Genomic DNA, 23,195 nt, shown 5'->3' with positions numbered 1-23,195 from the left:
GGTTACATCAGGGATGGGCAAACTTTTATCATGGGATATGTAGAAAACGTGCTTTAATTTAACAAACAGCAACAAAATGTGTCTTTGAAGCCCCAAGGTATTTAGCTCTTCATTGAAATGACTCCTAAAACACTGAGAAAATTGGTGAAATATAGCTATTTTATTACTTAATTACTATTAATATAACTTCCGTAGTTTGCCCATGCCTGGGTTCGACATTATCACCAGGTGACTAAATACACAAGAACCCACCGGGAGTTCTACCCCAGACTGGGTATGTTTGGAGGGCAGCAGATTGTACAGTAAGCCGGGCATCAGTTTTCTCATGCGTGGCTTCTGCTCTCTCTCACTCCACTGGCAAATTTAAGGTACAATTTGAACTTGTGGGAAAAGAGCAGGATTAACTCACACGCAGGTGAAAAACAGAGGGCGAGAGGGATTACCTGTCCCGTAACAGCTCCGCTGATTAATTATGAATAGAACGCTTCCAGAGCAGCAGCAGCTGCAGCTCTGACTCACATCACATCTCAACGAGGCGCAGGGAAAAAAAAAAAAATCAACTCCGGCCGAGTTAACGATGAAATAAAATCAGGACTAACTGAATATCACGCTCGGTTTTGACACGAGTCCGGCCGCGGCAGACGCAGAGCAACGCGCTCCATCAGCAGCGATGTCAGCGAGCAGCTGCGGCTGATTGGCTGGCTGATAAAGCGGCACCACTGAGTTGTGTAATTTTGACCGGATACTCAACATCTTCATCTCAAGCTTCAGGCAACCACCTGGGGTCCGTTACACATATTCGGTCGGTAAAAGAAAAGAAAAGAAAAGAAAAGAACAGAAAATGCTCCAGGCAGATTTAGTGGGAGTTTGAAGGAGCCGACCGCTCTGCAGCATCAGCAGACAAGTCTCCGGCGTCCGGCGCCAAACTTTCCCATCGGCGTCTCAACAGACTTGTGACAAAAGCAGCTGGCGGACTAATCCGTAATTTCAGTTTAGTCACTGCACTTGTTGCTTCATCAGCAGCTGCGATGGGTAGCGAGCGGTCCGGCCTGCCAGGATATTGAGCATAAATGTTTGAAGAGGCAACGCGGCATGGCAACAGAACGGGACGGACGCAAAGCTGGGTGAAGGAGCGTCAGTGGGCCCGTGTGATTAAAGGGACAGTTCCACGACATTTCCAAAACACAAATGTGAGGCCGCTGCGTCTTGTCCTAACCTCCTGTCGCATCAGGGCTTTTGCATTTGAACAACGGTTTGAGTTAAACGGGACGCTGGCATCGCGTCTAGCTGGCCGTGTTTCTCTGGCTCGAGACCACGGCCGTCGCCGCCGCCGTGACGTGGCACGGAGCTGAGCCGGAGTCTCGGGCTCAATTCTCGCAGCCAGGAAGGTGACAGGCCGCGGGGAAATTAACGACGGCTGTCCCGTTTTTCAGTGGCGTGCTGAATTTAGCCTGAATGAGACGGTCGGATTAGCGTCAACCCGTTCTGAAAACGCCGCTGCTGCACCAGTCGACGGGCGTGAGCGTGTTTTGCGAGGTGACCGACGGATGCATGATGGGGCGGGATGGCGATGGTCGCGATGGCTTGCGGTGCGGTGCGGTGCGGAGCGGTGTGGTGGTGCAGTGCGGTGCGGACGACTGACCTTCTGGGCCGGAGTTCAGCGAACTATCGCAGCCTTCCTTCCATGGCTGCAGGGTGGCAGTGGTGGGGTCAGCAGTCCCGCTGGGGTCCAGGCTAAACATGTGGTTGGCCCATGCTTTGGCATTGGGGTTGAGCTCTGAAACCTTGGTGGATTCCTGGAAAAACACACACGCACATGCGCACACACACACAAACACATCAGTGTTGGCCCATGTTGTGCAACAGACAGAGTGGATTTACACAGCAGCTATTTGCTGGTTTACTTGCTGGCGTCTACTTATGGCAACGGGCCATTTGATTCAACATCAATTAGCTGGAAGGAGCCGGCGTGTGGAGCCAGCCGCCCGGTTGCTACACTGGAAACCAGACTTCAGAAGGAAGAAGGTGGACACTCAGCCCCTGTTCATCAAGGGAAGCTGTGTTGAGAGGGTGCCAGACTTTAAATTCCTAGGAGTCCACATAGACGAACACCTTAGCTGGGGCGTCCACACCACAGCAGTGATCGAGAAGACCGTATTTCCTCAGAACACTGAGCAGCAACAACCTCAACCAAACATTGTACATGGTCTTTTGACCGGTTGCTCAATAGAGAGCATCTTGACATGCTGCATGTGTGCATGGTTCTCCAGCTGCATGGCTGGAGACAAGAAAGCGCTCCAGACAAAAGTTTTTACACCAGAGCCATAATTGCACTGAATATGAACCAGACATACATAAGGGGCATCAATCAAGGGGTACAGTGCAGTAACTGCAGAATGTGATTGTGTTGAATGTGGTATGAGTGTTGCGTGGCATGTGTCTTTGCTCTTTTTTTTTTTTTTTTTTTTTTACACGAATGTACCAAAGGAAGGCACTTTTAAATTGATTTGATTGATTTATTTCGAACACGAAAGAAAATGAGAAAATAAAGGGGATACAAAACCAAAACATACGAAAGTAAAAAAAAAGAAAAAAAAAAGAAGAACAAAGAATTCAATTCAATTCAATTCAAACAAGTCGCTGCAAAACAAGTAAGCAACGTAATCTCACCAAGGGATGCAAGCAAGAATACAACCATGTGGAGAGGCTACAGATTTTCACAGCATTTTTGGCAGAAAACATTTTTTCACGTTCGGCAGAGAGGCGTGAAAATGAGGCCATCGGTGGCAGGTGGAATCCCATCATTGAAATGCACAACTGTTTTTTTTTTCCCAATGTAATTTCAACACAAAGACTCAAACTGCGCCGTGAGTCGTTGACCCCGACCAACCAACGGTCAGCAGCGCCGGAATCCACCTTCTACCGAAGAGAACTGCTGTGATCAGTGCAGCGTCACAGGAACATTTCAAAAAACAGCTTCCTTCCTTCCTTCCTTCCTGACACAAACCGGCTTCTCAACAGGGACGCCAGAGACGTGAGCGGATACTCACGGTGTGGAAGCAGCAGCTCAGCCTGCGGGTGTGGCGGCCCAGCAGGCTATAGCCCAGCGCCGTGGTCAGGGCCAGTGCCTCGCTGGCATCCTGAGGCCCGGCGGGCCACACGCTGCCCGGCGGTGACGCCGTCAGGCTCCAACGCATCCAATCCATCATCGGCGAGCACAAACGACGTACCGGGCAACGTCGGCCGCGACCGCGGCCGCCACGCCTCTCAGAGTCGCCCCTCCAATCGACAGCTGCTGGCGCGACTCGACCAATGTGATGACGGCGCAGCCGCGGCTCTGCTGCCCCCCGGAGGGCCGGGGCTGACGTTGCAGATGCTGACTGGCCGTCTGGGCTTTGTTTTGTTTTTTTTCTCTCCCTTTGTTTCTGTCGCTGTTGCAGTGAGTCATTCTCTGGTGAGAGAGAGCGGAGGGAGCACCGAGTCGCGCACCTGAGCTCAGAAGGAGCCTCTCGCCACATGTTCAATCAAGCCCAAGGCAGCGCTCAAATTAAATCAGCCCTCTGGAGCCCCGTTTTTGATAGATTACTGTGCTAACGAGTTGCTGAGGGAAAAGAAAGCCAGAGGAGGAGAAAAAAAAAAACATATTCATAAAGTGGTAATTTCAAACTTTGAGGATGGAATATAGAGAAATGAGAAATGCGGCCGAAGGCAGTATTTGTGTCGCAGCTCCAACGCAGAGCGGATGACCAGGAAGGTCGGCCACTCCTCAGCACTGATGCAAAACTCCCACTCCATCCGAAGCTGCTGCCATAGAAACTCCTGCTGACATCAACCAGCATCAGTACATTCTGGGCACCAATTGACCTTTCAAGATTTTTAAACCTTCCCCCTGCCGGAGGGAGAGAAAGGTTAGCCGCTCCCCCGGCTGAAGATGTATTCTGGGATGAGATGGGAGGACGTGATTCATCGCAGACCTGCAGACGGAGACTGTAAACCGAGGTCTCGCGAGACTCTTCCCGCCGGGGACAGGGTTGGTGCAGCTGGTGGTGGTGGTGGGGGGGGTCTCTGAATGGATCCGGATACTTCACCAAACCTGAGGCTCGTCGTCTTCCCTCCCTGACAGCTGGGGCAGTCAGCCAGAAGTCGGGCGCATCAGAGCCACCGTGAGATGATTCATCCCATCAGACTAATATAGCAACAGAAGTGGCTCAAGGGTATAAAATATTACCACTTCCATTTCCTCTCAGTGTGAGACCACACTCATTAAGTCCAGGCCTCAGACACAAACCCACTGGCAGGCAACGCGTCTGCACCAGGAGCATGTTTCAGAATCTTGGTTGAAAACTAAAAGGGGCGGGGGTAATCAAATTGTCCCTCAATTAACATCGAGTTGACGTCTGAACAAAACCAGTTAGACTGGTTGCGCTATCAAACCCTCACGTCTGTATTGTAATGACATGCACGAGTAAGAAGATGTCTGAAACAGGTGCAGGAACGTCCACTTCCCTGTGCTGAGGGAGCTAAAATCCTGTCCAACTGATAATGAACTACTTCACCAGGCAAACTGCTGTGCTTCAGCAGGTCTCCATAAGCCTGAGGTTAATCATTTCCCTAAACAGGTAGAGGTGTGTCCACTTTCACAGAGCTGTCATGTGGAAGTGAGTGTAAACAACTGCGGAGACGACACCGACGGCTGTCCTCCTGGCCGAGGAGACGACGGCGGGGGGGGTCAACGGGGAGGAGTAAACAGGGAGGAGTCGGCAGGGAGGAGTCGACAGCCTCTCCGTCGGCAAATGGCGACAGGGTTGCGGCAGCGCCTGGTGAAGGAGCGACTCTGGAAATAAGCGCACGAGAAAAGACGGGGACGAAAGTGCGACCGTGTTGGAAGACCTCGCCCACAGTGAGGCAACCACGACACCCTGACAGTGTGTGTGTGTGTGTGTGTGTGTGTGTGAACGTTCAACCCCTTGAGGCGATATTCTGCTTCCCTGGCCGCTTTTCCCACCACAGATCCCTGCTGGTAACGAGACCTACAGCCTGAAGCATCAACCCACCAGTCTCGGTCAGCCGGTGCCAATCTCATCTTCAATCTCCAGTGTGTGTGTGTGTGTGTGAGTGTGTGTAAATGGGGGTGGAAAAACAACAACAACGGGCTCTTTCCGTTTCCTAATTTAGGAGCCGTTTCTAGCGCTCAAGGCCATCCGCTTACTTCTTCCCCATTTCGTTGTTTCCACATTCTTTCCTACAGACTGAAGCTCGTCGGGGAACGTGAACAACATGTCGCTGCGCCTTCTGGGGGACTGCGGTCTAACCATAGTCGCTCTAAATTTAATTTGAAGCACCAGTTCTGACGGAGTGACGCTGCCTGGGCTGGACTTACTGAGTGAATGAGCATCACTGCAAGCAAAGACAAAGTGGTGTTTCATTGTTTTGTTTTTTTTAGTTATAGGGGGTGGCAACTGAAGACAGTGGGAGTCAGTCGTAGATATGTTACTGCCAGCTGAACAGGAAGTCATCTAGAACAGTGGTTCTCAACTGGTGGAGTCTCAGGATCTGCATTTATTATTATTATTATTATTATTATAAGTATAAATAAAATGAGAAGCCCCACTTTCTATCACAGGGATGGGGAAACTTTCTGACTTGTGGGCCACAATGGGTTCTAAAATTTGGACATTTAACGTCAATAAAACAATGAACAAAAGCGTTACAACAAAATATGTGTCTTTGATGCCGCACAGTATTTCGCTCTTCATTGAAATGAAATGAATGAAATCCAACTATTTCATTACTTAGTTACTATTTCTATTTATTCAAGTTCAGCACTGCATATGGCCCCTGGGCTGTAGTTCGCCCAAGCCTATTCCATCATGTCTGGCAAATAAATGATTTCAATTATTGTATTTAATTGTGTTTCCTGCAAAACAAATGCCCAACAATTTCTCAATAAAAAAGGAACAAAGGAACTGCCCAGCTCTGCGACCCACCAGTTGAGAAACGCTGGTCTGGAACGGCCACATTGAACCCCACCAGATCAGAGGTGAGCGGCGGGAGGGATCACACTGTGTATAACAAGGCAAGGTGCAGCAGTTTAGCCAGAACACCCGCAGCTGGCCAGCCAGCCCGCTCAGCCCTGCCTGAACGCAGCTCTGGGAGGGACGTCGTTTATCGCAGGCAGGATTTTTATCAGACTGCCGGCTGGCACAACATCCCACCGCCGCCGCCGCATTTAGCCCCGCCAGGGCTGCTGAAATGTCACATGTGTTGCCATCAATCAAAGCAGCGGGCTTGTGTATCAGCCTGGCAGCACGGCGAGCCACCGGGTGAGGAGAGGAGAACTCAGCAGGGATACCTGCGCACGCACACAGACACTACTGACAAGCGGAGAAACCACATGTGGCATGTTCATGTGTCTGGACTCGCTGGACTCTGGCATGTCTTTGCTCAACCAGCCCCGTTATTAACATTCTGCGTGACTAGGCTTTACACGATCACGATTTATTGATTTAAATAAACTGATAACCGAGGAGCAATATTTAAATTACTTGTTTATGTACTTATATACTTATGTGCTGTTTCCTGAGTATCAATAAAGTTCTTTGCTTTAGCGTCTGTTTCGGAGTTTGCTTTTCTTTTTCTTTCTCCGCGCTACGTTTCTTGAACTCGACATGCTCCTCTGCGTGTATCTTTTCCAAGTGCCTGATTAAATTTGTCGTGTTGAAATGTTTTGCCGATGTTCCCCCGCGAGGTACTGTGGCGTTGCATATATTGCAGATAGGTTGTACCATGTCCGTTTCTCTCACACCTCCGACATGTTTGTTTGTGTCGCCCATGGATGTTGCTGTCGTGAAGATTCAAAGAAACTTTATTGTCCGTCACATAGCGACAGTACTCAAAACAGGAAGATGCACGAAGACGAAAATTACGTTTTTTGAATCATGAATCATTAGCTCTCGGACACAAACAAATAAACATGTCGATGCTGTGAAACTACTTTGGAGTAAATGAGAACGACCATGACGTCATTGATCGGAGATTTATGACATGACGCCCGATCACGAACATTTCAAAAAATGCCAAATATCGGCCGATCCGATATAGCCGATATGATCGGTGTAAAGCCTATGCGTGACTCTCTCGGGTTGATGCTCGAAGAAAACGACCGATGGTTGATTTCTCTCATCTTTCCTGTGTGATTGTTGCAGAGTGAGCTGGGCAGGGCGGAGACGTGCGTTTGTTACAGGCTGACGATGACAGGACAAGAACTTTGTAACAAGCTTCACCATCGGGCTCAGTCAAAGTGTCTGCGTGATAGCGATGAGATGAGAGAAGAGCACGACTGCCCCCTTTGCAGAGAGGCGTTTTGAGAACGGAGCAGCGGCGGAGGCTGAACAAGCAGACACGGCCACTACAACCACTCGCGAATGTTGTTGTTTTTCCGAGCACGGTGGCGATGCGACGATGCCGGTCTAGACTGGAGGGGGAAAAGTTCTTAATTACCTGCTTGTTACACACGTGCTTGCTTTTGCAAGCAAGCTGTGATTAACTCTGGTGGCGACGCTCTTCGTGATGAGGGAAACAGCAGCGGGAGGCGGTGAAGACAAAGCGTGAAGAAGAGGCTCCGTTCAGGATGTCAAGATAGCCTCTCTGCAGGGCCCGGTGATCGGAGCACAGAATCGCAGAATTGGCCAATTCAAATTAAATCTATTTTCAAAATGGAATCTTGTTGGATTTGTCATAATTTGACTCATTCATTCATTTTCCATACCCGCTTAGTCCCGAGCTCAGGGTCACGGGGGTCTGCTGGAGCCTATCCCAGCAGTCTTAGGGCGAAGGCAGGGTGACACCCTGGACAAGTCGCCAGTTCAACGCAGAGCCACATAGAAACAAACAACCATTCACACTCACATGCACACCTACGGACAATTGAGAGTGTTCAATTGACCTCACATGCATGTTTTTGAAGTGTGAACCCGGAGAGAACCCACGCAGACACAGGGAGAACATGCAAACTCCACACAGAAAGGTCCCAGGCCCGGAATCGAACCCACAACCTTCTTGCTGTGAGGCTTCAGCGCTAACCACTGCGCCACCGTGTCGCCCATAATTTGACTCATTTAATTTAATTTAATTTAATTTAATTTAATTTAACGTTTCACTGGGGGTAAATCCCATGGCGGGAAGTCAATCTGCGCGGCACAACCTCCGCAACCCCAGCCCTTTGCCTCCCCTCCCCGTACGAAACGAAATGTACGCATGGTGAAGCAACATCAACCCATCAATCCCGTATATGCGTGAGCTGAATTGTTGTTCTGCAAATGCTTTTTTTAGTTGAGGCACTTTAAACTAATACAATCTATTTGACTGCAAATGGTTTAGTTTGTAAGCGTTACACATTTCTGTATATTTTGTATGTTTTATAGATATTTTGATGATCCTCGAAGTCCTTTTAGTGCAGTGTTATGTTTCATCATGTAGTATTTGTTCTGAAAGTACTGAGAAAAAGTGTTGTTTGTAACCTCAATGTACTTTTTTAATTTGTTTGCAAATTAAATTATTTAAAAAAAAAACACTATTTTTGGTAATTCACCAAACATTAAAATGGAATACATGGCATTTGGGAAGAAATAAAAATAAAAATTGGAATCTGAGTGTGTGTGTGTGTGTGTGTGTGTGTGTGTGTGTGTGTGTGTGTGTGTGTGTGTGTGTGTGTTGGGGTGGGGGTGGGGGGTGGGGGGGCATTCAGGAAGATTCTGTCAAGTCATGAAACTGTGGTGAAAAGCTTTGATATTGCAGCACTGGCAGGGTTTGTTGCCAACGCTTGGAATCCCTCCCACCTTGTGGCTTGGATGTTTGTTGGATGTTTCCTCTTGTAACTACACACATTTGTCCACTTTTGAACAATACAAAGTTTGGCTGACAATGGAAGTGGAAAGAAAGTTCACTGTGAATCAGCCACTTCTGACAGGAAGTGACAAACATGTGAGGCTGATTCAATATAAAACCAGAGGGTCGGGGGACATAGTTAGCTTAGCCGGCCAATAAATTTAGCCAATTAGGTTGCAGATGTAGATGTTTAGTTGTAAATGTTTTGCGTTGCGCTTTGGAAGCGCGGCCGTGCACACAACCGGCGTGGCGGCCTGAACAACAGCCCTCTGTGTGGCCGGCGTGTGTGGCTGTTCAGCTGCTGTTTGTCGGAGCCCAGCTGGAAAACACGTGTCCGTCTGCGCAAACTCACCAAATGAGAGTTTTCTTTTGCCTCTTGCACTTGCTGCACCTGTGGTTCAGCGACAACTTTCGTGTCCTGGTCAGAAGTCATGAGCCGTCTGCTTGGTGGCTCCTCGGGGAGAAGTTTGCGTGTCGCCGAGGAAGCTGCGGGGGGGCAGAGGGGACAAACAAGTCAGACACGAGCGGCAGTGCGGAGCCCACGAGCTGCACTGCGAAATCCCAGTTGTTGCACGTGCGAGACCAGGAGGGTCCCGAAGTGGGCCGACGTCCGACAGTGACTTCACGAAAAGCTGGCCGCATCCTTCACAGAGAGGGTCGAAAAGCAAACACCTGGGCTGTGTCTCAATTCAGGGTCTGCATCCTTCGGAGAATGCATTTGAAAGGAAGTTGGGTCATAGCACTGCGCGAAGGCTTGTCCCAATTCCCAAAAGTCCAAAGGACGCTCCAAATGCGCCCTACTTTTAGCCGATTCGAAGGCTACACCGCTACTATCCTTCGCGTCCTTCTGTATCCCAGGATGCTTTGCGTGCTGCTGCAAAGCATCCTGGGAAGTCAGCTGAAATTAGCGGCATGTACTGGCAAAGACACGACGTATAAATTTAAGTATTGAAATTTCACATAAGATATTCAATTTTTAACGTAGGGTTTTTACTTATTTGAACATCCAACACCGGTTAGCTTGATGCTATAAAAACGTCACTTCCGCGGTTGGCCAGCAGGAGGGAACGGCGGTGACGCAACCAAGAAATATGCCGAAGGCTAGGCCGTCCCGAGTGGTTACCGGGGAGGCGGGGTTTGGTTCGTCCTTCTCGGCCGGGTCCTTGGAGAACGCTTCCTTCAGACGGAGGACGCTTCCTTCGAAGGATGCAGACCCTGAATTGAGACACAGCCCTGGACTGTTTTCTGACGGTAAACCTCTCTGAAAAAGGAAGCCAAGCTGATGTCAAGACGTATTTACGTATTTGGACATTTTTCAATAGATCTTTAAGATTTTTCTTGAAAGTAGGATACTGGACTAAACTCGACACTAATCCATTTGTATGTGCACAAAAGATGTTGGGAATTTGCAATGTGACAGCAAAGTTAAGAAGAAGCTTAGAGGGCTTTATTTTTCATACAACGTCACAGTTCCCAGGGGGTGGCGCTACGCGTTGTAGGACAACATCATGACGACGACAACAGCAGCAGCAACAGGGTGAGTTGCAGGTTAACGCGGTGCAGCAAGGAGGAACCATTTCTTGAGAATAACTGAGGGGGTGAAGACGTCACCCAGTTGCTGGAGTCCACGCAGAGAGACGCGCGGAGAGATCGCAAGGGAACAAACCAGGGAGAGATGCTGTGAAAGCTCTGCTCAACAGTGACGACCACCACAACGGGCCCGTCTGACCAGGTCGTCTCTCCCGTTTCCGGGCACGACACGTGGAGGCTGCGTGTTCTACCGGGCCGCCTCAGTTCTCACAGCAGACCCACAGCCACGGGGTTCCAACAGGGTCAAGCAGAGAGCACCTCTTCAAGGAGGTCTCGGCTCGGTTGTGTCGGGGCCATCGTGTTCACTTACGTCCAAATTAATCTAGTGAAACCAATTGGTTCAAGCGTGACAGCACCTTCAAAAATCTCATCACACTCACAAGAAGACAATGTGGAATACCTGCTGGTGTCAGAGAGTTGGACCTTCACAACTAGCAATTGACACGTTAGAGGGTCGAGTCGGTGGAGAAACTTGATACGCAGTACGACAGCCGAGTGCTAAACGGTGCCGCTGTGCGTCTCACAACATTAGAAGCCACTTTAAGTGTTGGGTCCCGTCAAACTTGGAAACTCTCTGTCTCTCTGTATCTGTCCAGCCATCTTTAAATGACACAGCAAACGAAGCATGGACTCCGGGTGACTGGTAACAATCACTGCTGGCTGCAACCACATGACTTTGCGGGGGTTTTAAAAGCAGCAAGGGACTGCATTATACATTAACATAGGGTTAAACAGGAGGAGGATACTGCAGAGTCCAGACACGCTGGAAAGGCCTCCCGTTGTCTCCCGGCGTGTTGGTTTGTTGTGACGGATTGTCGCTGCTTTACGATCGACTTCTCTGTGCGTTTGCGTACAAAGCAGAAACAGTGTTGCATGGCCACGAGGCTGCTGACCTTTGGCACACATGCCAATTCCCATACACTCCATTACAAGTGTGTGTGTGTTGAGTCATTCATGAGTCTCCATCAATTATTACCAGCTATCAGAGCGGCTGTTGCGCCGTATCACACGGTGAAAAGCCGTCCGCTGCGGAACTTTACCTTCTGTGACTGCATGACAGGGTGGGGTGAGGGGGGGGGGGGGGACACAATCAGGCCCAACTTTTCTGATTTAATCAGTGCTGGTTTAACAATACCAATCAATAGTGGATCAAGAAAACCGGGATTTAAGACTACCTTCAATTTGCTGAACGAAACATATCATGTTTCAACATCATGAGTTGCCAAGTGGAGTTTTAGCAAATTTACTGAACCGCCTTCACACCCTGAGGATGTCAAGCCGTGCACCAGGAGGAACACAGGACCTGCTGCACCACCGTATGGTCTGACAACAATAGGTCCGAGAATTTTATCCAAATGCCACTTAGGATGCCAAAGCAGACGTCCGCGTTTCTCCATGCACGTTGTCACCTGACACCTCAAAGGACCCACCTGATTATGTTGACCATCGTTACATGCTACAAAAAGTAATCCACAGTTTTCCCAGACTTCACCTCTGTCTCAACCTGCGCTCACCTGAGAAAAGCATCTGTGCCGTGACCCTCCTTGTACAAAGGAGCAGATATGAGTTCTTCTGATGGGCTAAGGACCTTCCACAGGGAGCCTGCTCAGCTCTACTAGTGTAAGTCAACACCAAAGCGGTGGTTTAATACATTGGACTCTCCATCCAATTCGCTCAGAGCTGAAAAAGGCTTTCGGATGAGGCAAACAGTCTTCAAGATACCAAAAACCAGTCCAGTGGCCTTAACTTAACCTTCAAGCCTAGGATGACCTGGACCACAGAGAACCTTCACAGACTGAAAAGTGCAGCTCCTGGAATCCCTCCCCTTCATGCTCTTTAGACTCTGCTGGGAGTCAAAGCAAACCTTCTAGTAATGGCATGACGTGACCTCCTGGAGGGGTTGCAGTGCCTGTTTGGCCTCTGCCACGTCCTGGTAGGCCTCACACTACCTCTAGGGACACTGACCCAAGCCAAATGGTAAAGCGGTGAAAAACAGTCAGAAAATTTGGGAAAAATGTCAGTGGCCTCAACTGTAAAAGTATTTCTATCCGAGGTCACCACATTGTTGGCCCTCTAGTACACCTGCTGTTAATTTCATTGACACCAATGCAGCCAAGCCTTAACTGACCAAATCAATGCTGCACTGTCTAAATGACTCGAGCCTGTACGCTGATTAAAATTGTTCCATTCATTGTTTTTTTCCTGCAGAATACATTTAATTGTTTAGTTTCACAGTTTGATTCCCTTTAAAAATGTGACTGCCATGATGAAAATTGAGCATAATATCCACTAATATAGTGATTAAAAAAAATATCACAAGAACTGCTTTTATATGAACATAAGTAATTTACAATCTGAATAGTTTTGACATTCAAAAGCGTGAATCGACTGAGCAACAGTGAAATCGGTCTGCAGCAAAAAGCGACAGGAATGAATTTAGGCGAGCGTCCATGTACGTACGCAAAGAGCTGAACAGGAGGGGCAGAAGAAGAGGAAGAAGGAGAAAAAGAGTGACAGACGGGGGGGGGGGGATTCTCCAACTACCAGCTAGAAAAGTCATCGATTAAAAGGAGAAAAATAAGAAAACCTGGATGTCCCTGAGAGATGAAGTCACAGTCTTCCATCAGAAAACATGGTCCATTCAAAACAAAACATTTTGGATCCCATGACGAGGCAGTGATACCACGTTTATGCAAAGCACTGAGCGCCAAGATCGGACAGGTCTGGGATCTTAATGCAGACAACTGCAGCCCCAAACGTTGCAGTAAGTGGTGAAGCAGCATCTGACTGCAATAAGGACACAGACCATGAACAATTAGATGAAACCGAAATGTGTTTACTAGTTGCTGGAGTTGCAGAGAGTGTAGCACAAAACCTTGTATTGTTTGGCAAATGCTTCTTCTATGTTTTTTTTTTTTTTTTTGAGTGGGTGGGGTGACTTGAAGCGTTTGGGAGGAGCTTGTAAAGTGATGTATGATGAGCCTACACACGAGTGACTATTCCCGTTTCTACTGATACAAAATCAATCAATAACTCATTTGACACTTGATGAATGACTTTAGTCCCTTGAGACTGAGATCTGGCCAACTTTACATTAGGTCACCAAACCATCTCCAGGAAGCAGCTACACCATCACCAAGAAGCTTGCAGAATAACTCCGAGTTAAAGCAGGCAAAACAAGAGTTTAAAAGAGCAGGCCTTGGTATTTCTGGGGGCAGATGCTGAACCTGCGACCAGGTTACCGTCATCTGGCCGGGGCACAGAGCGTCCCAGAGAGAGAGAGGCTGCTCCGTTTCACGGTGCATGCCATCTCCTCTAAAGAGACACTGAGTCACATCATCACAGCGTCTAGACGACGAGGCCTGGACCAAAACACAGGCTTCGCCCTGTCGTCGTCGTCGTTGTCGTTGTCGTCGTCCTCCTCCTCCACCTCCTCCTCCTCCCCCTCCTTCTCCCAACAGCCCGCACAATCACCGCAGATGATTTACAGTCCACACGCTACTCCCAAATTAAAATCACAAACATAAGAGGTGGACGGGCACCGAGTTCGTTCTCAGCCGGCGGCGGCTGAATCACCCTGCCCGCACACAGCACGTCAGCAGGTGTCTTTGCAGCTCCGGTACATGAGCTCGCACTTTCAGGCGGCGTTAGCCGGACACCTCACCGGGTCAAACACTGCAACTAGCACTAGAGACGCAATGCAGGCGTATCTGGAGGGTGACACCACCGGCAAAGACCGCAGCTCGCATGCCATGCCCCTGCCCATGCCAGGGGGGGCCTGGCCCGGCAACGGCGACAGCGGGCAAGCGACGCTCGGCTGTGACGTACCGGCCGGCCGGCCCGAGTTTTGGGGTTGGACCGCGACGAATGTTGCGTTTCTGCGGGTGCGGTGTACCGATCCAAAACTAGTTCTAAAAGTGTCACGTCTAGTTCTCCTTCTCCGAGAGACCAGTCCAGTGAAAGATGGCGACCTCCGGTGTGATTTCGCGGATTCCCCAGCCCCTCCCCCCTTCCCTCTCCGTCGTTTTTGAATCAGGCTAACACGGTTAGCCAAGCGGGGCTAACTTCGTCGCACTCTTCAAAGCGCCGCCGTGACAGCTTGAGCCCGTGCGTTCAGTGGCCATGCGTTTGCTCGGACCGACACAAACTTTACAGAGCTGGTTACTCACCTGTCAGCTCACACTGCGGGTCAACTCCAATAGTCTGGGTGACAGGGGCTAGGGGACGGCGCTAGCGGAGTGAGGCCTCCAGTGAGTTGGCTTCCAGGGTTAAATACGCAGGGTATTAGCTAACAGGCTATCGAGCACGCTAGCTGGAAACAGTCCTCCGAGCGCTGTGGAACTCAGCTCGGTGATAATCCACAAATTTCCGAAAAAAGGTCCAACGCCCGGGTGCCGCGAAATGACGAAACGTCGCTACGAACAAAGCTGCCAGTGAAACTGGGCTTCTCCTCCGAGCAGCACTGCAAGCTAGTTAGCGAGAGGGCTAGCTGGGAGTTAGCTCGTCCGCTAGCTAGCTCGCCTATCAACTTTGTGCAGCCGGGGTCGGTAAATCTGGCGCCTAGTATTTCAACACGAAGCAAATTCCTCACGGTCAACAACGGACTCGGTGGGAATGAGGGGTCGGAAAACACCCAAGAAACCCTAAAGAACCAAACGGGCAGACGGTTAGTTGTCTCCAGGCTTCCAATCGATCAAACACTCGTTCGGGCTAAAGATGAGATAGAAGAGGGATTTGGAATAGAGAAGTCAGTCGCCGTTTCCTTTCCCTTTCGTGTGCAGCACAAAGATCGTCAACAGGTCAAGCTGGGGGGAGCCGTACCAAAAGCCGAATCATTTTCTTCATGTCCTTTCCGATCAACCGTTGCGCTCGAAGATTTTTGCACATTGGTTGCTTTTGATCTAAAATGTGTTTCAGTTACGTTCCAATATTTTTCCAACATTCTTTGCGTGACAATGTTCTTTAAATTCTGACGTTGGCACAACAGTGAAACCGTGGATTTAAAAAAAGGCAGACATGTCTTAAACGCAAAAAACTGAGATGTTATCATTACGATGCAACACTACATTATTAGGTGACCAAGAAGCAATTACGTATCTTATATAATGTCTTAGAAATACTGCTTTCACATATCATAGGACTGTATCTACATGTTCTAATGTCAGACTATTTAAATCCATTTAGTGAAAAACTTTAAAGTGAAAATTCGTTCTGGATAATCGTAAAGTGCATTGTTACTATCACCCTCTGACATCCAAGTATTTCACTACATTTTCGTGTTGGGGAAGACGTGATCATAACAGGGAAAACGTTTCGAACATACATTAGCGTGCAGAGTGGGACGTCTTCGTGCTTCTTTCCCTCTTTGGCGCACAACCGAACCCAGAGCTGTCACGCAGAAACTCGAGTTCCCGCCCCTCCTCCCTCTGCCTGGCTCTCACAGCTGGGCGTCCTGATTGGTCCGAGCGGCCAGTGGTCGCACGCGGAACCACTCGTGAGTGGCAACAGTGGGTGTGGTCTCACGATAGAAGTGAGTCCTGATTGGCTGTCTCCTAATCGATGCCGATCACAACAAATTTGGATGCTGCTGCTGCTGCGAAGGCAGATGGAATCGCCCCTCACGCTGTCACTGTTTACAATGAAACTAACTAACTAAAACGTAAAGTTCATTGATAGTAACATTCAGTAAATTTAAATTTCAGTAGTTAATCGCGTCACGTCAAAAGTGAAAGATGCACGAAATGTGTATACCTAAGCTTCACATTCTCCCGTAAAAATATTCAGATTTATTAAGATTTTATCATCCACTATGCTTTAAAACTGAGTCGGTTTAAAGTTTTTGGATACTTATTTATTTATTTGTTTGTTTATTTAGGTCAACTATTGAATTGTGGTGGTCTGACTATCACGAGTTTACGGAAGCACATTGTTACCACACTAGAAAAAAACAGGGCTCAGTATCACGTTATTTCATGGTAGTTTCACGTATGAAGGGAAAATTATCATGAAATAACGTGAGACTTTGATATTTTTAACTTGATAATTTGTACGTTACAACGGACGTTTTTACGCGAAAATTAACACCAAATAACGTGATAGTTTCACATTTTTACATGATAATTTTCACATTTTAACGTGAAACTAACACAGAATAACATGATAGTTTCACGTTATAATGTAAAGAAAAAAAAAAGAAATCAAGCTAACTGTCTTGAGTTTGGCAGCGATGCGCTTCCGTACGTACGAACGAGTTCACAAATCGTAGGAAAACATTGCTTTTCTGTCTACTGTAATGTGCCGACTCCAACTTAAGGTGGCACTGCAACGAAAAAGAAGGGATTCCGCAGTTTTCAACGCCACTTCCGGTCCAGGCGGAAACTGTAGCTTCCCTTACCCCCGTGCCGTCGTCTGACTACAACGTGTCGACAAAATGGCACTTTATAATTTTAAGAAGATTATGGTGGTTCCCACCGCCAAGGTAAGTTTTATTCTATACCTCTGGCGTTGTAAACTAAAGTCGTGTTTTTCGTCTTGTTGCTGAGCTTGAGACACAGTGAGAAAGTACCACGAGACATGGTGGAACTCTGTCGGGAAGGAAAACACGTGCTGGACCGCGTAAAGGGACCGACAGTCGGATTCACTGACAGCCGTCCAGTCATCTTTAATAAGAAACGGAATCATGCAGCATTAAACATAATTTAAAACGCGGTGTAATCCTTCTTACTTGTGTGTCCAGTGGCTCACACCAGAGCTCAATTGATTATCGTCGATCCCACAAGTTCTCTCGGTTGAGAGATGCTAATTAGACTGCGCCGATTTGGCATGGAGACGTTTAAGTTAAGGACTGGAAGTCTGTACTCTTCATTTTTAATTGCCTTTGTTTTAGCAGACAAATGATGTTAACATGAAAAATAATAATAAAAAAAACATCTGTGATTTTGCTTTAATAATCTGGGATCATTGAATTTGAACACATCTTACTGGCCTGCAACACAATACATCACATGTTTTAGTGTCTTAATGGTATTTTGTGGCATGCAGTATTGCATTAACATGTATGCTTGTATACAATATAACAATTTTAAAGGAGCCTTTTGTCTGGAAAGTCCTATGTATTGTCAATGTTGTGATCATTTCTTCTGTTGACTCATTCATTTTGAAAACAACTGTCTCTTTGCCGCCTTCGCCCACTCACTGCAGGATTTCATTGACATCACCTTATCCAAAACACAAAGGAAGACGCCCACAGTCGTCCACAAACATTACCAGATTCACCGCATCCGACATTTTTACATGCGCAAGGTGAAGTTCACGCAGCAGAACTACCACGACCGCCTCACTCAGATTCTCACCGACTTCCCAAAGCTTGATGTAAGTCACCGCGAAAAGTCTCCTGTTGAGTGAATTTGGACTTTTGTCTGATTCTCAAAGTGTTTTATCTGTTTTTGCAGGACATCCACCCGTTCTATGCCGACCTGATGAACGTCTTGTACGACAAAGACCATTACAAGTTGGCCCTGGGACAAATTAACATCGCCAAGAATTTGATTGACAAGTATGTTGAAGCAAATTTTTGAGACCCGCACAAATCCTAAAACAAACAAACGTGTCACAATACAACCGCAGAAAAGTTTAGTTGCACTGTCGCGTTTGAACAGACTTGATTTTTTTTCCCTCAATTTGCTTACTATGGTGGACGCTGAAGAAGACCAATGCCTTTTGTCCCTCCTTCCTCCTCCTCCTCAGTGTTGCCAAAGACTACGTGCGTCTGATGAAGTACGGCGATTCTCTGTATCGCTGCAAACAGCTGAAGAGAGCCGCTCTGGGTCGGATGTGCACCATCCTGAAGCGTCAGAAGTCCAGCCTGGAGTATCTGGAGCAAGGTAGTGCCCGCTAGTCCACCCTCAATCTCTCACTCTCTCACTCGTCGGCACGCGTTCACTGTTCCCTGTCAATCTTCCTCCACCAGTGCGTCAGCATCTGTCTCGTCTGCCCTCCATCGACCCCAACACCAGGACCCTGCTCCTGTGCGGTTACCCCAACGTGGGAAAGTCCAGTTTCATCAACAAGGTACGGTGACGTGTCTCCGCGCTGCTACTGTGGCTGCCTGTTAGCTGAGATCATTGCGTGTTTTATTGTGGGGGAGAAAAAAAAAATCCTCCCTGTTGTCCGTGTCAGGTGACCAGAGCCGACGTGGACGTCCAGCCCTACGCCTTCACCACCAAATCCCTGTTTGTGGGTCACATGGACTACAGATACCTGCGCTGGCAGGTAGGGATCCTCAACGCTCCGTCAGACTTTTGGCTAATTTCCACCAAGCAGTTTGTTTTTGGCAACTCCTCCATTCGCTGTCTTCCTGCAGGTGGTGGACACCCCCGGCATCCTGGACCACCCCCTGGAGGAGAGGAACACCATCGAGATGCAGGCCATCACGGCTCTGGCTCACCTGAGGTCGGCCATCCTCTACGTGATGGACGTGTCGGAGCAGTGCGGCCACACGCTGCAGCAGCAGCTGGAGCTCTTCAACAACATCCGCCCGCTGTTCGCCAACAAGGTGCGTAACCTGGAGGAGAAGCGGTGGGGTTGCACAGGAGTCCGCAGGGTTTGCGGATTATTTGCAGGCTTGCGAGTTTCTTTTCCGCCAAAAGCTGCTCGTTAGCAGTTCTTCATCTTCTGACTGTCTACTCCAGTCTGTCTGCTCTGGACACGGCAAGAGAGAAGCACCTCTCAGTTCTGAACATCACCAACCAGTTGCCAGAATGCAGGAATGTTAAGATGAGCTTTTACTGATTCCCCTTGGGAGAAATTGTGGATAACAGAGGAGTAAATGGCCGCATATAAAGAAGATAAGAAGAGCTAAGGGAAAGACAGTAATACTATATACGTCTGTGAAGGTTCTCAGTCATCCAGGTCATCTTACAGTAGGAGGGTTAAGTTGGGGCAACTGGACTTGTTCTTGCCATCCTGAAGATCTGAAGAAGCCTCTCGGATGAGAGGCGAAACATCTCCAAGATCGCAAGAACAAGTCCAGTTGCCCCAACTTAACCCTTCTACTTTAATACTTTATACAGAAAGAAATTTGGAGTTCTGTACACAAGTGAGCTAAAAGGACTGCAAAACAGAATATTAACATCTTCAAATGTCACTGTGCAAATGTGCAGTGTGCCTGAGGTGTTGGCGGCAAATCAAACTTGCTCGTAGAAGAACGAACGGCCGACCGAAGCTGCGGGTCGACCTTGGGGGAGAAACAAACAATCCCAAACGTTAAAGTCACGCCAGCCTTTTGTTTCCCGCAGCCTCTGATCATCGTGGCCAACAAATGTGACGTGAAGAAGATCAGCGAGCTGTCTGAGGAGGATCAGGTGACTCATCACCACTCCAGAATGTATCCGGGCGAAACTCGGGAGCGTTTTTCTCACCCTGACTCGATGCTCTGTCGCCTCCGACCCACAGAAGGTCTTTGCGCAGCTGTCGGCCGAGGGGATTAGCGTGATTGAGACGAGCACGCTGACCGAGGAGGGAGTCACGCAGGTCAAAAACGAGGTGAGACGTCGGGCAGACGCCCGCATCGGAGCAGCCGCGCGATCACTCGGTCAGTTTGTTTCTCCCGAGTCTGCTGGTTGACGGCGTTGCCCTCCCCAGGCCTGCGACCGCCTCCTGGCAGCCCGTGTCGAGACCAAGATGAAGGGCAAGAAGGTGCATGACGTCCTGAACCGGCTCCACCTGGCCATGCCCACCAAGAGGGACCAGAAGGTAAAGCATCGCTGCTTACAGCAGCCCCGTGTTGTCCCGCAGCCTTCGGTGTGTCCACTGGTGAAGGGACCGACTTTAAACATCTCCTCCTGTCTGCAGGAGAGGCCTCCGTTCATCCCTGACGGCGCCCTCACCCGCAGGAGGGCCATGGAGGTCGACACCCCCAAACGCAAACTGGTGCGGCTGATTGGATAAGGAGGGCTTCTAATTTCAAAACATTCTCCTTAGAAAAGGTGAAAAAACAAAACACTTTCTCTGGATTTTCAGGAGAAGGACCTGGAGATGGAGCTGGGTGACGACTACATCTTGGACCTGCAGAGTAAGCTGCCGTCTCGCTGGAGCTCCACCAAGCTGCTCTGGAGCTCCCTGCTAACCAGCCCACTGTCCCTTTTCAGAATACTGGGACCTGATGAACGAGGACGAGAAGCAAGACAAGATCCCAGAGGTGTGGGAGGGACACAACATCGCCGACTACATCGACCCCGACATCATGAAGGTGAGTGCAGCCTCGGCGCCGTGGTCCCAACACACACCGCAGCCCCCGGCACCGGGCGAGCAAGGGACTTGACCCCGCTGGGCTTCTCTTGACACAGAAACTGCACGAGCTGGAGAGGGAGGAGGACCTGAAGGAGCGAGCGGGCGAGTACGACTCGGACGAGGAGAGCGAGGACGAGGAGATGCAGGAGATCCGCAGCCTGGCCAAACAGATCCGCGGCAAGAAGCAGCAGCTGGTGGCCCAGTCCAGAGAGAAGGACATCACCGGTCCACGCATGCCCAGGACTGCCAAGAAGGTAAGGAGAAGAAAGTCAAACCTGAAGCCTCACCTGGAGAACCCCCAACCTTGAGAAGATTTGCTTTCAGAGGAGCTTTTGAACCTTTGCTGCCAGCGTTTTATTGTCCAATTATTGGCTATTTTATACAAAAAGCAGCCAACAGAAGAATCTATTTTTATTGCATTTATTTCTTTGTTGATGTTTGTCTTGTTTTTTGTTGGTGACTTCTTTACAAGCAAACTGTGTGTCTGTGTGCAGGTGGAGAGGAAGGAGCTGGAGAAGCAGATGGGGGATCTTGGTCTGGAGATGGACAACAAGGATGACGTATGAGACCACCTGATGCCTTTCAGTAGTTTTTTTTATTTATATATATCCTACTTTTTCTTTTGAGCATAAGAATCCACCATGTTTCTATCGGTTCCCCTGCGTTTGCAGAGTCACTATGCCCAGCAGGCCCGTCGCTCCCGAAGCGTCACCAGGAAACGCAAGCGTGAAGCTTCGGCTCCGCCCACATCCAAGGTGCGCAGCCAGAGCGCCTCCCGTCCACCGCGGGACCAGTCGGGCATGCGGGACACCAAGGTGTGTGACACCAGCAGCTACTGCAATCACCTCACTTCCACATTATTAATATTGTCAATTATATTGTTTCCATGTTTAATTTAATATTAATGATTATGTAGTATCAAATAATTTTTACGGTATTTCTTTATGTTGCATTTTTCAAATTGGTGTTTTCATGTACATTGAAAAAAAAATGAGCAAATTGTTACAACAAAATGTGTCTTTGAACAACTCTAATATAAATTTCTTCAAGTTCAGTGGGCCGGATCAAAAAGATGAACGGGCCACATATGGCCCCTGGGCCATAGTTTGCCCATGTCTGATTTAGTCATTCAGTTATGAAGTGACTGACTTAGTCATTTCAATAATAATCATCATCATTATCATTATTATTGCTATTTGTGTTCCTGGCTAAACTGACTTGAACCAACAAAAAAAAAAAAAGGGTCCAGAAGCTGTTTTTGGTGCCGGAAGCTGAAGCGGGTTCCGTGTGTTTTTCTTGCGCCAGATGGTGAAAAAGGCGAAGAAGATGATGAAGAAGTCCCAGAGGGACATGAACCGCCAGGGCAAAAAGGGAGAGGCGGACCGACACGTGTTCGACCTCAAGCCCAAACACCTGCTGGCCGGCAAGAGGACGTCGGGCACCAACGACCGCAGATAAACACAGGCCACCGCAGCTGCTTCCTGCCCACGTTTTGGAGAAAGCACCTCCTGCGTCCACGCGTTCAGTCCCGACTGCTCCGCCCCTCAGCTGCAGCGACGGCAGCGGGAGTTCCGTGTCCCTGCTAAGCCCAGTTATGGACCTTTTTTCTATTTCCTGTCTGCAATTTCAAATAAAAGCCAACTCCGCCCACAGGGAAGACTCTTCACGCAAAGCTGCTGGTTCTCTGTGCAGCTGACGTCACATTTTAACCAGAATATTCAGTAACAGCAGAGGAGTTTCCGTCGGTTTCGTGTTTGTTGCATCACGACGGTTCCGGCTCAGAGTCTCTGTGTGGGGAAGCCGGAATCATCAGCCGGCCGGAGGCCCCCCCCCCCTCCCCCCCGAGATCTGAGGTTTTAGTTGTTTTGCCTGCTTGTTACCTTCCAGGAGGTGTGGGTGATGTATTGTGTGGAGAACCATCAGCTCAATAAACATCTTATAAGCCAACTGCTGTTGTCTGGCTCTTCTCATTTAGATTCAAAGATTGGTGCTGCAGTGAGTCGTCCCCTTTTCAATCTCCCCAGTTTCTCTCTCTCTCTCTCTAGATATATAGATATAGATATATATAGATATATATGATTCTACGCTTTCTGTGTGGATTTTACTGTGTCTGCGTGGGTTCTCTCTGGGTTCTCCGGCTTCCTCCCACACTCCAAAAACATGCATGTGTGGTGAATTGGAAACTAAACTCTGTCGTCCATAGGCGTGCATGTGAGAGCGAATGACCGCCTCGATGTGGCCTAGCGATGAACCCGGCGACTTGTCCACTGTGTCACCCTGCCTTCACCCTAAGACAGCTGGGAGAAGCTCCAGCAGACCACTGGGACCCTGAGTGCAGGAAGAAGCGGGTATTAAATGGATGGATGGATGGATAGATGCATGAAAGTTTCATATTGTGTGGAAAGATTCCACCAGAAATGAATTTCATA

At 48.8% G+C, this 23,195-nt stretch overlaps 2 protein-coding genes across 6 annotated transcripts in view; one reads left to right on the top strand and one right to left on the bottom strand.

Moving 5' to 3' along the window:
- The window catches only part of larp4b (La ribonucleoprotein 4B), a 29,069-nt gene extending 13,198 nt beyond the window's left edge, over positions 1 to 15,871 (bottom strand). Inside the window, exons 1-3 of one of the 5 annotated variants that reach the window (XM_076044480.1) lie at positions 15,800 to 15,871; positions 9,239 to 9,372; positions 1,643 to 1,796 (exon numbers count right to left, since the gene is read on the bottom strand). In XM_076044480.1, the coding sequence (XP_075900595.1) occupies positions 1,643 to 1,796; positions 9,239 to 9,319 (235 nt within the window). In that variant the 5' untranslated portion in view covers positions 9,320 to 9,372; positions 15,800 to 15,871. Of the gene's footprint in view, positions 1 to 175; positions 355 to 443; positions 784 to 1,642; positions 1,797 to 9,238; positions 9,373 to 14,645; positions 15,770 to 15,799 lie in introns of those variants that run through there. The other 4 variants (XM_076044479.1, XM_076044481.1, XM_076044482.1 and 1 more) reach the window with 4 other exon arrangements.
- Positions 15,872 to 16,798: 927 nt separating this feature from the next.
- gtpbp4 (GTP binding protein 4) lies at positions 16,799 to 22,713 on the top strand. The gene is made up of 17 exons (XM_076044484.1): positions 16,799 to 16,954; positions 17,677 to 17,847; positions 17,928 to 18,031; positions 18,223 to 18,359; positions 18,446 to 18,546; positions 18,655 to 18,747; positions 18,839 to 19,030; positions 19,773 to 19,838; positions 19,930 to 20,019; positions 20,119 to 20,229; positions 20,329 to 20,406; positions 20,497 to 20,548; positions 20,625 to 20,725; positions 20,823 to 21,020; positions 21,261 to 21,326; positions 21,438 to 21,581; positions 22,072 to 22,713. The coding sequence occupies exons 1-17, from the start codon at positions 16,907 to 16,909 to the stop codon at positions 22,222 to 22,224; spliced, it is 1,905 nt and encodes a 634-aa protein (XP_075900599.1). The 5' UTR covers positions 16,799 to 16,906; the 3' UTR covers positions 22,225 to 22,713.
- Positions 22,714 to 23,195: the final 482 nt, after the last annotated feature.

This window comes from Nelusetta ayraudi, unplaced genomic scaffold (genome assembly GCF_046127955.1).
Source record: "Nelusetta ayraudi isolate G7.1 ecotype Tasmania unplaced genomic scaffold, CSIRO-AGI_Nayr_v1 ptg000081l, whole genome shotgun sequence".
NCBI lineage: Eukaryota > Metazoa > Chordata > Actinopteri > Tetraodontiformes > Monacanthidae > Nelusetta > Nelusetta ayraudi.
The sequence above is the reverse complement of the archived record's forward strand: the minus strand, read 5'-3'. Positions and strand labels throughout refer to the sequence as shown.